The sequence below is a fragment of the Suhomyces tanzawaensis genome (genome assembly GCF_001661415.1).
Source record: "Suhomyces tanzawaensis NRRL Y-17324 unplaced genomic scaffold CANTAscaffold_1, whole genome shotgun sequence".
NCBI lineage: Eukaryota > Fungi > Ascomycota > Pichiomycetes > Serinales > Debaryomycetaceae > Suhomyces > Suhomyces tanzawaensis.
The window spans coordinates 1,112,426-1,126,782 of NW_017963636.1; the positions used below are offsets into that span (position 1 = coordinate 1,112,426).

The 14,357-nt window shown below is 47.1% G+C and overlaps 4 protein-coding genes across 4 annotated transcripts; 1 reads left to right on the forward strand and 3 right to left on the reverse strand.

Moving 5' to 3' along the window:
- Positions 1–998: 998 nt before the first annotated feature.
- On the reverse strand, positions 999–3,191 carry TOP1 (DNA topoisomerase 1; the record flags this gene model as incomplete). Its single annotated transcript, XM_020208769.1, has 1 exon — positions 999–3,191. One exon carries the CDS (start codon positions 3,189–3,191, stop codon positions 999–1,001), a length of 2,193 nt encoding a protein of 730 aa, XP_020066925.1.
- A 3,021-nt stretch (positions 3,192–6,212) lies between these two features.
- Positions 6,213–7,733, forward strand: CANTADRAFT_87769 (arginine permease; the record flags this gene model as incomplete). Its single annotated transcript, XM_020211379.1, has 1 exon — positions 6,213–7,733. The coding sequence occupies one exon, from the start codon at positions 6,213–6,215 to the stop codon at positions 7,731–7,733; it is 1,521 nt and encodes a 506-aa protein (XP_020066926.1).
- Positions 7,734–9,652: 1,919 nt separating this feature from the next.
- SUN41 (putative glucosidase) lies at positions 9,653–10,861 on the reverse strand (the record flags this gene model as incomplete). Its single annotated transcript, XM_020209057.1, has 2 exons — positions 9,653–10,503; positions 10,576–10,861. The coding sequence occupies 2 exons, from the start codon at positions 10,859–10,861 to the stop codon at positions 9,653–9,655; spliced, it is 1,137 nt and encodes a 378-aa protein (XP_020066927.1).
- A 2,327-nt stretch (positions 10,862–13,188) lies between these two features.
- Positions 13,189–13,674, reverse strand: CANTADRAFT_24597 (uncharacterized protein). Its single transcript, XM_020207162.1, has one exon. It carries the CDS (start codon positions 13,376–13,378, stop codon positions 13,220–13,222), a length of 159 nt encoding a protein of 52 aa, XP_020066928.1. The 5' UTR covers positions 13,379–13,674; the 3' UTR covers positions 13,189–13,219.
- Positions 13,675–14,357: the final 683 nt, after the last annotated feature.

Consider the following 14,357-nt stretch of genomic DNA (forward strand, 5'->3'; position numbering starts at 1 on the left):
CGAAAGCTGGTAGGAGCATGCTGTGGTGGGGCAGCAGTGGCGACATTGTGGAAGTGGTGCAGTAAAGGTGGTCGTCAACGGGGGGTGATTGTGAGATGAATAAGCTGGAGACAATTCACGTCAATGCACAGAACGCGAAGTTCATAACAGAACGCGCGTGGCAAGATCCGCGAGGGGCCCGTGGTGGTGGTGCACGGGAAATACCGGACCCAGGGCACCGGGCCTAGCGGGCTTCCACAAGAGTTCACAGTTGTGTAGGCACTTACCTAGCCAGTAGCGGTGCTCCTGGAGGCACGGAAGGTCCCGTAGCACTTCGTGATGGGCTTAAGGGATAAGGTATGGCTCCACCGATAAGATGCCGCGCGTCAGGCGCCTCGCGGTGTTTCAGATGAGATCCCCACGCACCATATGCCGACAGCGAACAATTGTCTGGAATTTCTCGAGATACTCTCGGGAATTACGGTGGAGATTGCGGACCCGACAGCAGCGCCCTTTGTGGACTTGAGAGTGTTCAGGACATGCTCTGAGAGAACACCTAGGATTGCAAATTCTGGGTAGGGGCTCTGTCCAGTTAGGCACCAATTGTTATACCTGCGCTACCGATCTTGAAAATTTCGGGATTTCATTATTTCAGTAAGAGTAGTACGGATTGTAGAGTTACTTGTACTGGGACTCATTGACTTAGAGCAGAAAGTAGCCTTTAAACACCTTCCTGTCTTGAACACTCCATTCGCTCAGTTTTGGTATTTTTCTCCATGGCCAGAATTCATTAAATTAATGATATACTCATTGCATGTTCAAGCCCATCAGTTAGAGCGATATTGGGTCAAATAATGCTAATTATAATGTTAATCCTCAAATGGTACTAAAGGGACGCAATTTCCGGCTTTCAGTGGCCCACGAGGTTCCCGCTGCTAATTCATATCTTTCATTTTATTATGCTATAAACCCACTATTCTAGTAGCTGAGCTATGTACGAGTCTGCCCTCCAAAGAACCTCAAAACCTCCAGTCTGCATCGGTGCTTTCAATGGCCCACTTGAACTTTTCTCTCAAAGTCTTAGTGAAAAGCTTTTCTATGGGCACGTCAAACTTCTTTGAAAACATCACGGTAAGTCTGGGATCAATATAGTTCATCTTGGAAGTACCCAATGACACCTCGGAGTTGTCCTCCTTGTCCTTCAATTGGAAGGTGGTGGTGGAAATTCTGTTAGCAATGGTTTCGATCTGCTGCTTCAATTTCTCCACAGTGGTACTCTTCTTGATTTCAGGCTTTCCTGTTTTCAATTCGAGGGCGTACTCTTCCTTCAATTCGTCTATCTTCTCAAGCTTCTCCTTTATCGAGTCTTCCGAGAGTAACGGCATCTTCTCCGCCTTTAATTTCTCGTTGTCTCTCTGCAACTTCTTGAAGGCTTGTTCTTTTTGTCTTTCAATGATGATTTTATGGATATGCGCCTCGTCCTCCTTGCTTAAGTCATCAAGCTCGTTGAAATACTTTGGGTCCTTTTTCTTCAACTTAGGCTCCAATTCAAGGATCATTTTCTTGAGACGGATTTTATTCCAAATCAACTCCTTCAACTTATCGTTGATTTTCTGGACTGAGGTGTTGTGTGTTCTGCTGACCGTACGCTGGTGATTACACAAGATAGCCACGGTTCTATTGGCAGCATTGAACTTGACCACTTTCTCAGCCACTGTACCTTCGTTGGGTATCAAGTCAATCTGATCCTGCATGGTTTTGGATGCATTGTAGGTACGGAAGACCTTCGCAGTCAAACCCTTCATATAGTTTTGAAATTGTCTGTTCAACAACGAGGGAGTGATTCTGTCAAACAAGTCGTCACCAGGCTGTTTGGGGTCCTTTTTGAAGATACGAAGATTCTTAAACACCTGGTGATCCACTTCCACTTCCTGGTAGAATCTAATAGAGTCCTTACCCAAGAAATCAAAAATGACCTTGTTTGGGGGTTTCAAGGTGATGTGCTCGTATCTCAACGAACAACAACCAACAGTGTCCGCCTCGTCGTCTCCCTTTTCACCACCAGCTCTCAAGGCAAATATATCAATGAGGTAGGTGGCCGTGGCCATCTGTCTATTTTGCATGATGTCACTCTTCAACAACTTGGTGTAGTCCTTTCTAATCTCCTCGATGTGGTTACGCAAGTTCCTGGCGGTTTCAAACTTCTTGAAGTCAGATTGACCCTTGATCGATGAACTGGCAGCAAATCTGACGTACTTGAACGAATCAGCAATATTCTCCTTCCACATGGCCAACCAGGTGACGGTGTTATCGTGTCTAATTTCGCCCCACTGATGTCCTGGTGGTGGGTCTGGGATTTTGGCTCCCTGTCCCAAGTTGAGAGTAACGCTCTCTGGAGGAACTCTTCTTTTCAATTTACCTGTCTTAGGGTGGGCACCTCTACCTCTGAACAAGCCTGGAGGTTCGATTCTGAAGTTTCCCACCAACTCTTTACGGCCATTCAACAAACAAGTCTTGTAGGGTTCTTCGAACGCTTCCTTTTCGGCCTTGAGCCTCTTCTTTTCGTCCTTGGTCATGTTCTTCTTTTCCTCACGCAACAACTCGAAGTGGGCATACATCTTGGTGAAGTCACACTTGGAAAACTCCTTGATTTCCACGCCGCATCCTCCACATTCCTTCAACACTTGTAAGAAATCGGCGAAGAAATTGGCCTGGAAAACTGGATTTTTGGCATGTTCCGTTTCAAGCATGGCACCGAAGAAACCTGCCACTTCCTCTGCCTCCTTAGGCAAATTCACAGGTTTTCCGTTGTAGAAGAGCTTGACATGCAGGGGCAATGGCTCGTATTCCGGAGGGAATATCACTCCGTTGTGGTCGAGAGTTTCCCACTTTTGCTCGCCATCGTTCTCCTCAGCCTCCCACCACTTGTACCCCATGTCGTCCGGAGTCTCCTCCTTTGGTGTCTCTTCTTTCACCTTGTCAGAGGGAGTTTTAGCGGCCTTTGGAGTCTTTGGGGTCTTTGGAGTCTTTGGGGTTTTTGGGGCCTTGGAAACAGCGGCACTTTTCGGAGTTTTCGGAGTCTTGGGCACTCGAGCGCTTTTGGGCTCCTCCTTAACCTTCTTGGCTCGCTTGGAGCCAGCTGCGGTCCCGTTGGAAGTTCTCTTTCTCTTGGTGATTACAATGTCGTCCTCATCGTCCTCATCAATGTCCATGGGGGCGGCCGACATCCGGGCCAAAGGAAGGTCCTCATCGTCGGAGCCGATTCGTGGCTGCTTGGATCTTCTAGCAAGTGGTTGGTCTTCGTCGGACAGCGACATCAGGCTCAATGATGGAGTTGGAGATGGCCAACGGTGAATAGAAGTGACTTTGACAACGCACGCGGCACGTGACCGGCAATTGGCAGGAAATCGCGTGTCGCGTGGGCGCGTCAGAGATATTTCCTAGATGGAGTGGCATCTGAGCAGATCGATGGATGAGTGTGACAGGCCGTTGGAAATGGGCAAAATGCTATTGAGAGGTTTTCCGACATGAAATGGTGGCTGTTTTTGGAGTGGGGAAGTAAGGATGTTTTGATTGCCAGTGAAGATCGAATAATTAACAGTAAGAGTAAAGATCGAGCTTTAGAATAAAGTGGGTTGCGAATGAATTTGCTTAGTTAATGGAACTGAGTAGGGTGAAAATTTGGGTGAATCTGCTTATTGGGCTTAACGTATACTTTTCTATTTCAATCTACAGTGTTGGCCAATATTGATGCTCTTTAATAGCAGGTGCAATTTAATACAGCTTGGGCAATTAATTGAATTCGGATATAGAGGCAACACCAAATCAGGGAGTAAAGACTTAAACCATGTGGTGCATGCACCGCTCAATAATGTTTTTGGTAACTGTATAGTAGAGAAGTGCTGTGATTCAATAGACTGGTTATGTAACAGTAAACATACAACTTAAAGTGACTCTCTTACTAGAGATAGAGACTTGCCTTTGCCAAAATTCAGTGATCTGGATTTCCAGACTGGCTTGGCTGAAACGTAGGTGAGAATTGATGCAATTAGGTGGACATATTGGTGGGACGAGAAAGCCCCATGGCCAGGTCTGGCTCAATTCCTGGCATCATCTGGCTATTGGTGGCTGTGTATTGTCTCCATACTTCCCCACAATATAGGGTGGAAAATGCGGGGCCAGTTGGCACCGTAAATGGAGATTCCACACGGTCGCAGAGCTCCTGGCGCGCCTAGACCGGTTGAGAGTAGACTGGGCATAAGTACCAGGCTTGGATCGGGGGCTAGTCGATCTTCAAATCTCGAATGCTAGGAACCCACTCATAGTGAGACTTATCTGACCATGTAAATATCAGAAATTCACTCACCATGTAATTGTCAGGTATTTACTATTCACTTATCCGCAAAATTCACTCTTCTCTACTACTATTCACTCGACTATTCACCTACAAAATTAGCTACTCTACTTCCATTAACTCACTTGCAAGTTCTTTGCTTCACTCTTCACTCGCCCACAATATCCGTTTCTACTCTTTCACCCGCAAAATTCTTCTACCCCATAATTCAAACTTCACCAGCAGGCCAAGCCGAATCTCCGCTGGTCATGCCACTTCTACTCTCCGCAATGGACTGACGGCGATACACCAACGGAACCTTTGCCCCGTAGCTTGTTCTCTCCACATTCGTTCAAGTTTTCGGGCCATAGCCAGGCAGGTGAGAGCGACACTGCAAAGGAGAGAAGGAAAGGCCGCAGAGAAGCCTGCCATTATGGAAAGAAAGAATCCAGTGAAGGAGAAACTTCCATACTACTGAAGAGAGATGATTATGCTAAGATAAGCAGATAGCCGAATTACGATGCCCGACACGCATGCATCGATGAGTTCTGGCGATGGTCGCATGACTGTAATGGCTGCGATGACTCAAAAATTGAGTTCATTCTGCATGATCCACCAAATGTGTGGATAAGCAGCGGAGATCGCCAGGCTAGATGTGCTGCACGCATCTACGGGCGCGAGGGGAAGTGTAGACGGGCCAAAGTTAGTTTGGGTGGGATTTTCCGAAAGAGGCTTAACTAGCGGATGACTGGGAGGACAACCCTGACAGGAGACTACCCTGATAATGCCTGTGGAGAATTGCTCGGCGGCGGGCGGCCCCGATACCGCCAGAGATAATGATGGTAGATCGAAGGCTAGTACGCTGATTGGACTACGCAATAAGGCAATTGCCCAATGTGCGCCCAGTGATATGCACCCAGAACTTGTCCATGCGGGTAACGCCGCTTCGGGGTCCTGGTGCGAAATGCCGAAGCTGGCTCTCCAGGGGTGGACAGGCGCCACGGAAGCGCAAGGGCCACAGTAGGAAGGGTCCAGGGAGGGGACGGCTAATGGGGGGTGGTGTTGTTGATCCAGGGCCTGAACAATAGCCACTCGCTCGGCCAGTTTGCGGTGGCTAGGCGTGCCGAGCATGGATGCAGGCTGCGCACCAAAACGCCGCGCACGCAAAAAGAAACGGCTCGCGCAGCCGTTTGGACCGCCTTCCTGTCAACCAATGGAAGGTCCGCACGCCTCCGGAGCTTAAACCGCTGGATGAGGCGTCCCCACTGTCAGTCCCCATACTTGGGCCAGCTAGCGGTGGCTCCCAGCGCCACCAGCGCGGTCTTCCCTAGCGCCAGGCGTTTCTGCGCGCGCACTCTTCGCTTTTTCATGCTTCTTCCATCGATGCGCGCGTCGCTGTCACTAGCTGTTGGCAGGCCGCCAGGGCCTGCCCTGACCCATAGTGCCACCCACAGCGAGCCACCGCGGCCACCCCCACCCATACTTCACTGCTCTGGTATCTCCACCCTCTCCCTCCCCCACCCTTTATCGCCCTGATAACTCCGCTATCGTTCCTGCCGCCCCCTGCACCTCCCAGGTCCCTGTCTATGCATGTTTCGCAACAATGCACTCGTGCAAAATTTGTATATAATGGCTTAGACGCCCACCCATATATATTTCTCCTGGTGCCCCTTCTTTCTTCCTATCAATTACCATGTCGGAAAAGCACTACGTCTCCTCGCCCGTAGTAGGGCTGTCGTCTGGCTACAGAGAGTACTCGCCACTGTCGCCAACTGGCTCCAAAGAACCACTCAATAAGGAGAAGAACATCGACTACGCCAACGAAACCGACTCTATCAAGGATGAGATCTTGCCTGCCACCGACGAGGTCCATCGTGGCCTCAAGGCTCGTCAGATCTCCATGATCGCTATTGGAGGTACCATCGGAACTGGTTTGTTCATCTCGACCGGAGGCACTTTGAGCCAGGCAGGCCCAGTATCGTCAGTGATCTCGTTCTTGTTCATGACCACGTTGGCGTTCTCCGTCACCCAGGCGTTGGGAGAGATGGCCACGTTGATTCCTGTGGCAGGCTCGTTTGCACAGTTTGTCACTCGTTGGTGCTCGCCTGCATTGGGTGCAGCAAATGGATGGAACTACTGGTTCTCGTGGGCCATCACCTACGCATTGGAGTTGTCGGTAGTGGGCCAGGTCATTGGCAAGTGGACGGATGCTGTGCCGTTGGCGGCATGGATCTCGATTTTTTTCGTGCTTTTGACACTTTCCAACCTTTTCCCCGTCAAGTACTACGGAGAAATCGAATTCTGGATCGCCACCTTGAAGGTGGTGGCTGTTGTCGGTTGGTTGTTGTACGCGTTCATCATGGTGTGTGGAGCTGGCAAAACTGGCCCTGTTGGCTTCAGATACTGGAGAAACCCAGGTCCTTGGGGCCCAGGTATTCTCGTGGAAAACGTCAACACTGGACGTTTCCTCGGTTGGTTAGCCTCGTTGATCTCCGCTGCCTTCACCTTCCAGGGCTGTGAGTTGGTGGGTATCTCCGCTGGTGAGTCCAAAAACCCCCACAAAACGGTCCCTTCTGCCATCAGAAAGGTGTTGTTCAGAATCTTGGTGTTCTACGTCGCCTGTATGCTTTTCATCGGATTGTTGGTTCCTTTCGACGACCCAGCCTTGAACCCAGGTGATGGAGCCGCTTACACTGCCAACTCTCCCTTCATCATTGCCATGAACAATTCCGGAACCAAAATCTTGCCAGACATCTTTAACGCCGTCATTTTGGTCACCATCATCTCTGCTGGTAACTCTAACGTCTACTGTGGCTCGCGTATCTTGTTTGGTTTGGCCCAGGCCGGCGTGGCACCAAAATTCTTCCAGAAGACCTCCAAGCACGGTGTGCCATGGGTTGCTGTGCTCTTCACCTCTGCCTTTGGAGCCCTTGGTTACTTGGCCACCTCCAGTGACGGTAATGAGGCCTTTGGCTGGTTATTGAACATCACTGCCACTTCTGGTTTGATCGCATGGGGATGGATCTCGTTCACCCACATTAGATTCATGAACATCTTGAAGTCCAGAAACATCAGCAGAGACTCGTTGCCATTCAAGGCCAAGTTCATGCCTTATGCCTCCTACTACGCTGCCGTTGCCGTGTTCATCATCACCTTCATCCAGGGTTTCCAAGCATTCTGGGATATCGATGCAACCAAGTTCTTCACCTCTTATGTCTCGTTGATTTTGTTTGCCGTCTGCTGGATCGGATTCCACTTCTACTTCAATGGCTTTAACATCCGTTCCTGGTCCTACAGCAGCTTCTTGGTCCCCTTGGAAGAGTGTGACATCGACACTGGGGTCAGAGAAATCGACGATGAAGATTGGGAAGAAGACGAGCCAAAGAACGCATGGCAAAAGTTCTGGGCTATCATCAGTTAGACCCGCCTTGATCTGGTTATGATGTCCTAATATCCGCCAGACGCGACATTTTAGCATCACTTTCATCACTCGCTTGAGTTCAGACCCCAACGTTTAAAATACCGTTTAATTCTAGAAACTTCGAATTTCAGTTCTTGTTGTTGGCATGTCTGTATAATTAATATATGTTCACCTTTTCAAGTGTTTGTAATGGGGTCAGACGGCGGAATACTCAAACTCGGTACCTGGCCACCAGTTATGAAAGGATTGTAATTAGTACATGTCTCATTGACTTGGACTGGCGTAGTTCATATTTATTCCATCATCACTAAAAAAATTCTCCTGTTGCATCACAATTAATTGCAATACCGTTAATTCTCGTTGGAATTTCGTTGTTGTGGAATTAGCTTCGGTTCTTGGATTTCTATTTTGCCTATATTGCTCGACAATAACCACAACCTACTAATTTTTTAAACGGCTATTCCAAGTAATGAAGCATAAATGCGTTTCTCGTTGCGAGGTTAAGAATAAACGGAGGTTTGGTTATATGCCATTGAGTATGTACCCGTTAAAAAATAACATGGACCCCTAAAAGTCTATAACCCTGCCCAAAATAACCTACGTATTTTTAAGAGCAATAATGTAAAGTCTGTATCAATTGCCTTAGCGAGTTAATTGGTCGTATAATAGGTAGCCGATGTCTGGTCCTCTGGTGCATTGTATAAATATTTCAACATTTATTTTCCACCTATTCCTCCATTTTTAGTTCAATAAGATTATGGAGAGTGACTAAAACTACAAGCCTCTATCTAGGCTTGTCATGCTGTATCGCTCTCGATTACTAAATACACGGTAGCAAAAACATATTTCAATTTAAAACGGCGTAGATGAAATAGGCCGTTATGAACTCTCTTCCGGCAGTTGAACTTGCTTGCATTATTTTCTCGAATCAATCTCAGGGCCCATATTCATATGCCGTCAACCACCGGCTTCAGAGCCCGCGTGGGGCACGGCAATGCGTTCCTAATTAAGCAATATGTGCTCTGGATATGAGGTTCCTGAAATTAATGCCACGATGATGATCTCACCGGTTAACAGCAAGAATGTCAAGATCGATGCTTGGCTGGTGCTCATGGTTATGCGCGAAAAATAAGTTTTGAATTATTAAACTTATACAAGCATTTTTGATACAAAAAATATTATAGTATAGAGCGGTTTTTTTCTCTTCTAACGGTATTCACTTTAATATTGATTTATTAAGATGGTTTATTCATTTAATATATCAGGGGTACTTCTAAGGTTCCTCGGTATTTGTTGATCTTCAACTACTGATTATTATCCACTGTTTCTTAAAACTGAAGACTCATACAGAATTTCGCAACTAAACCAGTTGGTCTGGCACTGTTTGCAGTCACTATTCGGGCATACCATCATGTATCGATGGTAGTGAAGTCCATATAACCACAAAGTGAGAGGCGTGTTCTGATTTTTGGTATCTGGGATCTTAAAGTATAGGTTCAATTACTATTAATTAACTAATAACCACTTAAGATCCAGGGTCTCAAGGGTTCATTTGCTATCAATAAATAACATCTTAGTACCGAAAGGCTTAAGAAAAGAAGCAGATACTACCATTACTCTCTTAGTATCCTTGATCTTATACTGCTGCAATTACGATGAATAATTAATAACATGAAGTAACTTGGATCTTAAGAAAAGTTCAATCACTAATTAATAACAACCTAATGTCCACCCCGGCACTTAGCATCAATTCCCCAGTCTGTACTCGAACCAGAATTCTTGTTAGAGTCTTTCTAGCTCGTTCCACTACAATCATACAAGATTCTAAAATTTACTAAATATACAGTGGTAAGAAGGTAACCTGGAATTGAAATAACAAATCAATGAAGCTTAGAGCAGCACGACAATTTTTGGCCCAACTAGTAGATGACAAACTTGGCTTTACCACGGGTGACACCAACGGTACAACCGTCGGAACCAGCACCGTTGTAGGAACCATTTTCGTAGACACAAGATCCACTGACGGTGGCGTCACCGTCGGCAACAATCTTGACTCTGAAGTTGGCAGCGTCACGGTTGTTAGGGTTTGGAATCAACGACAAGTAGGAGACTCCGTTTGCGTAACCAGCACCGAAGTTCAATGGAGCCCAGTTTCCGATACCGGAACCTTCAGAACCCCATTGACAACCATCTTGCCACGAGACACCGGCGTTGTTGACGTAGTATTGGGCAGAGGTTGGTTGGCCCTTCCATTGGTAGTAGGTGCCTTGGTCAACGACAGTGATAGGAGACGAGGAGCCACCTTGGAGGACAGTTGGGATGACCATGTTTTCAGTACCTGGGTAGTCGGTTCTGCAGATGGCGACGTCCTTGTTCAACTGGTTCTGCACGGAGGCAGCCTGGATACCCCATTCGCACAAGTGCTGGGCCTTGGTGTTGGATCTGTACAACTTACCGTTCTTACACAACAAACCACCGATGGAGACACCGTTGGAAGGTTGGTCTTCTGGCCATTGAGTCTTGGACATACCAGATTGACAGGCGTACGAGCAGTAGGAGCCCTCTCTGCAGTTACCACCGGTGGAGCCATCACTGTTCTCGATACCGGAATAACCGCCAAAGCCGAGGTACCACAATGGGATCACACCTTGGCCAGATGGGAACGAGCTGCAGCTGATCACACCGTCCTGGAAGGGGGTGCTGGGGTCTTGGAATGCACCCAAGTCACCCTTTGGAGGCTGGTCGCCAGAAGTGCCGGAAGAAGACGATTCTGGAACGTCAGAGGACGAGCTGGCGGCACTGGACGAGCTGGCAGCGCTGGAGCTGGTGGTGGTGGCAGCACTGGACGAACTAGAGCTGGCAGCGCTGGAGCTGGAGCTGGCGCTGGATGAGCTGGAAGACGAGTCCACAGCCTTGACCTGGTTGGCCGCACTGGTGGTGGAGGCATCAGCAACGGTGGAAACTGGCTCCTTGACCAGGGTGGTTTCAGGAATGAGCGAGCCGTCCTTGTCGACAGTCACAGTCACGTACGAGTAGTCATACACAACCTCACGCTTGTGTTGATGGTGGGCGTGTAATCTGGTGGTGGAACAGTCAGAGTCGGCAGCAGCAGGAGCAGCGAGCGACATGGCAGACAACGCCAACATGGAGGATATGGAGAACTTCATAACTATCAACCAATGGATGGGGAAAGGAATGACTATAGGTTAGTTAGTTAGTGGTGGTGGGAAAACAAGGGCAGAAAATGAGGCGGCTGGGGATTATATATTGGCTGCCAGAAGGAGGTCGGAGATGAAACAGCCGGGGGCATTCCGGGAGGCAGCGCAGGAAGCGTGTTTGTGAGCGTTGCAGGACGTTGGGGAAGGGTGGAGAAGGGGGTGGGCAGAGACGAAACACGGGCGACACGCGCATATTGTCAACAAACAACATCGCACAAACGCCCGGATGTGGGGCTGACGCCCTCGGAACTGTCCCAGCCAGCCCCTGCTGGTCGGTGACTGCCACTATGGGCCTATTGTGGGCCGACTGCCTCTATGGGCTAATTGGCCTGTTCCGTGCATGGCCCCAGCGGTAGTCATGAGAACGCTCCCCCTGGCGGGCGCTGTGTCGTGGCCTCCTCTGCGCCTTTCGCAAACTGCGCCCAGAACATTCCTCCTGGTGCTGCTTGCATACCGTCTCATCTAATCTGCGGTTTCAAACAACTATTCAACATACCTTGAAAAGAATGACAAAAGTTGGCTAGAGGTAGTAAAAGTGAACAAGAGGTTCTAAAAGTCTACCACAGGGCACCACGCCCTTTAAGAGTGGATCGGGGCCGTTGGTGCTGGCTATGTTGACGAGCAGCCCCAGCCAGCATCCCTCCATTTTGACGAGATTGCTGGTTGGGCTCTGGCTGGTGCACCTGAGAATGCTGGTTGCTGCAAGTTCTTGGTGCTTGCCGCGTCGCCAGTTCGGGCACGATGCCTAGCAAAAGTCGGCCCGTCCGCTGGCGCGCTGCACTATTTGAGCTGCCCTCTGCACTTCGGTCATCCCGGGACGGTTTACAGATTAGCTCCGGCAGAACCCCGGAGTTTTACAGGTTGGGTTGGTCGGGTAAAAATGGTTCTCGCACGCGTTTCTCGTGTGCCAGGTACCTTTAGCCACAAATCAGCCTTCTCGGTATAGTTAACCGAGCAATGTCGCTTACCCTCGTTGCTAGGCTGAGTTGACCGCACACCTATATATACTCCTTATTTTGTCATCTTGTGGCATTTACGGGAAGCACCCAAACCTAATTCTGGATTGCTGCGTAGAAATGCCCAAACAGCCATATGGCTCGGGGCTGGAGATCCCCAAACAAAACCCTGTAAGCCTATGATAAACCCGAGCTGGGTTACAGAATAAAATAATGGACCTTGATAGTAGCTATTCTCAGTAACCATCGGATTTAGAATGGTGCAAATTTAGTGTAATTGCAATGAAACCGAACTTGCCAAATGCCATTCTTGATCACAGCAGCCTTGTGTCTTGGAACTCGCATCGTCTATTGCCCTGACCAACCCTGTATTGTTATGAACTAGCTCGTTTGCGCACTGGTTCCGATTGTTCCTAGCATTGAACCAAATTGCTATCCAACAGAGTAGTACGTGTATAAAATCAGATTTGAAACATTCTTCTCGCCAGTGCCAATTGCAATGCGCCACCTACACACATCCACAAATGCCCTAATACCCTTTGTGGACTCTTCGCTCCCTGGATGGTATTTCAAAGTTTACCCCCAATTGCCAATCTACTCCAAACTAACTACTTTTTCCAATATGCATAGTAAAGTATCGGCTTTGTTACAAGGTCTTTTATGGATTCCAGGAATGTAGGAATTTAGGTTGAGATGTTGGCTTGGATATGTTGTGGCGATTGCGATAAGGTGCAGTGTTCATGTTATTAGCGCCTCACCTGGGTAAGATCAAGTGCTGATATCGAAAAGGGTCTTTGACGCTGAATCTAAAATTGAAGAGAAACAAAAATAAAGGGTTTTAGTTCCGCAATAAATGTAACCACTTGTGAATAGTTTTAGAAGTAGCACGAACGGATCCGTCACAAAATACACATATTTAGTCCTGGCACTCACGCTACATGCTCTATACCAGATGCGCTTTTAGCGGGATTAACAACCTTTTTAGTTTTAACTTTTAACTTCCTAGCTTAAAAGAAAAATAAACTTTTAATTTCTTACAAATTCAAAAATTGGATAATAGTAAGAATCTCTAATTCTGAAAATATAACATCAAGATGAATACCAATTATAATTAGAAGAAAGATATTGTGATGTGGCTATTGTGGTCCTCTCAATGCTTTGCTTCGGTACCTTTTTTGTAATCCCAGTTTTTTCTACATCAAGACTAGCTCGTTTACTAGCCATCATCCTCACTTGCACCAATTTATTAGTCTCTCTTTAAAGATCAAACTCTAATGCTATCTAGTAGTCTCGGTAATTCTAACTCCAAAATCTAGACCACCCCAATAAATTCTGTAAGCGACAAGTTTAGGTGAAACTTCCTCATCATTTCATACTTGTTCGAGAAGCTCTTACCGGTGGTATGTTCGGAGCATCTCACTTCTGATACGACACGTGCGTAGTGTCGAGATATGCCGTAAATTGGTGTCATAATATCATCGATTCAGGCACTTCTATTGTAATTGATCCATAGTTCAGGTTAGGTTACATAAAATTATTCTTACCTCAGAAATAACAGCGATCACAACATGGCCTACAAGTTGTATGAAACTATTTGCTTCTCAATACTTAAATTATTGCTATTGTAGGACCTTTATTGCTGGGATGTAACGTAACTTTGTTCCTATTTTTTGACGTAGCCCCTATTCTGTGTCACAAAAGTAGAATCACATCCTAATTATACCAGGCTTGTTCCTCCGGAACTTTTAGTTTTTGGTTACCTTCAAATGATTGAGGGCGATCGAAAGAAGTTGTAGTTTACAAGGCTCTGCATTGATCCACGCGCCTGTATAACTAGATTTCTCATACAGTTCTCACTTCTATTTTTAGCTCCAGAAAAAAAGCTCCAGGTGATAGGAAACATAAACTTTTTTTACCGAGTGAGCACTTCATAGTTTGACTGCCTCTCACTTGTTCTTGATTCTTTCCGGTTGAGAAGCTGTTTAACAGCTGTGTATAGCCCGTGGTACTGACAACAAATCAACAGATTGTATTAGCCAAAGCTTGCATTTACGCAAGAAGCTTATATGCATGAAGTGCTGTTTGTCTTAAGTTGAATAGAATGAACCGAGGTCCATCAAATTACTTGAGGGATGCAAGAGAATTGTAGTTCAAATGTACATATGTCCATTACACTGGCCACGAATTGTGGCAGTTTCATGTAGGCCTGGGTAACTAGTTATTTTACAGTCGGATGTATGATTCTGACAGTTTTCCATGAGAACTTCGTATTTCCGTTCATAAGTTCATAGATGTTGGTGCATCCAAGCATCTGCAGTGCCTAGTTGGTTACTGTTGACCTTAGCAGTGTTAGTGAGAAATACTAGATGGAACTTGAGAGTGGGGGTTTGTAAAAAATAAAAGAGAATTCGCTCAGCTCGCGCACAGGATTTCGATTGCATCAGTCAAAT

What these genes read in the sequence shown, in the direction of transcription:
- CANTADRAFT_24597 (XM_020207162.1), bottom strand. Translation starts at nt 13,378, where the DNA reads ATGACACCAATTTACGGCATATCTCGACACTACGCACGTGTCGTATCA.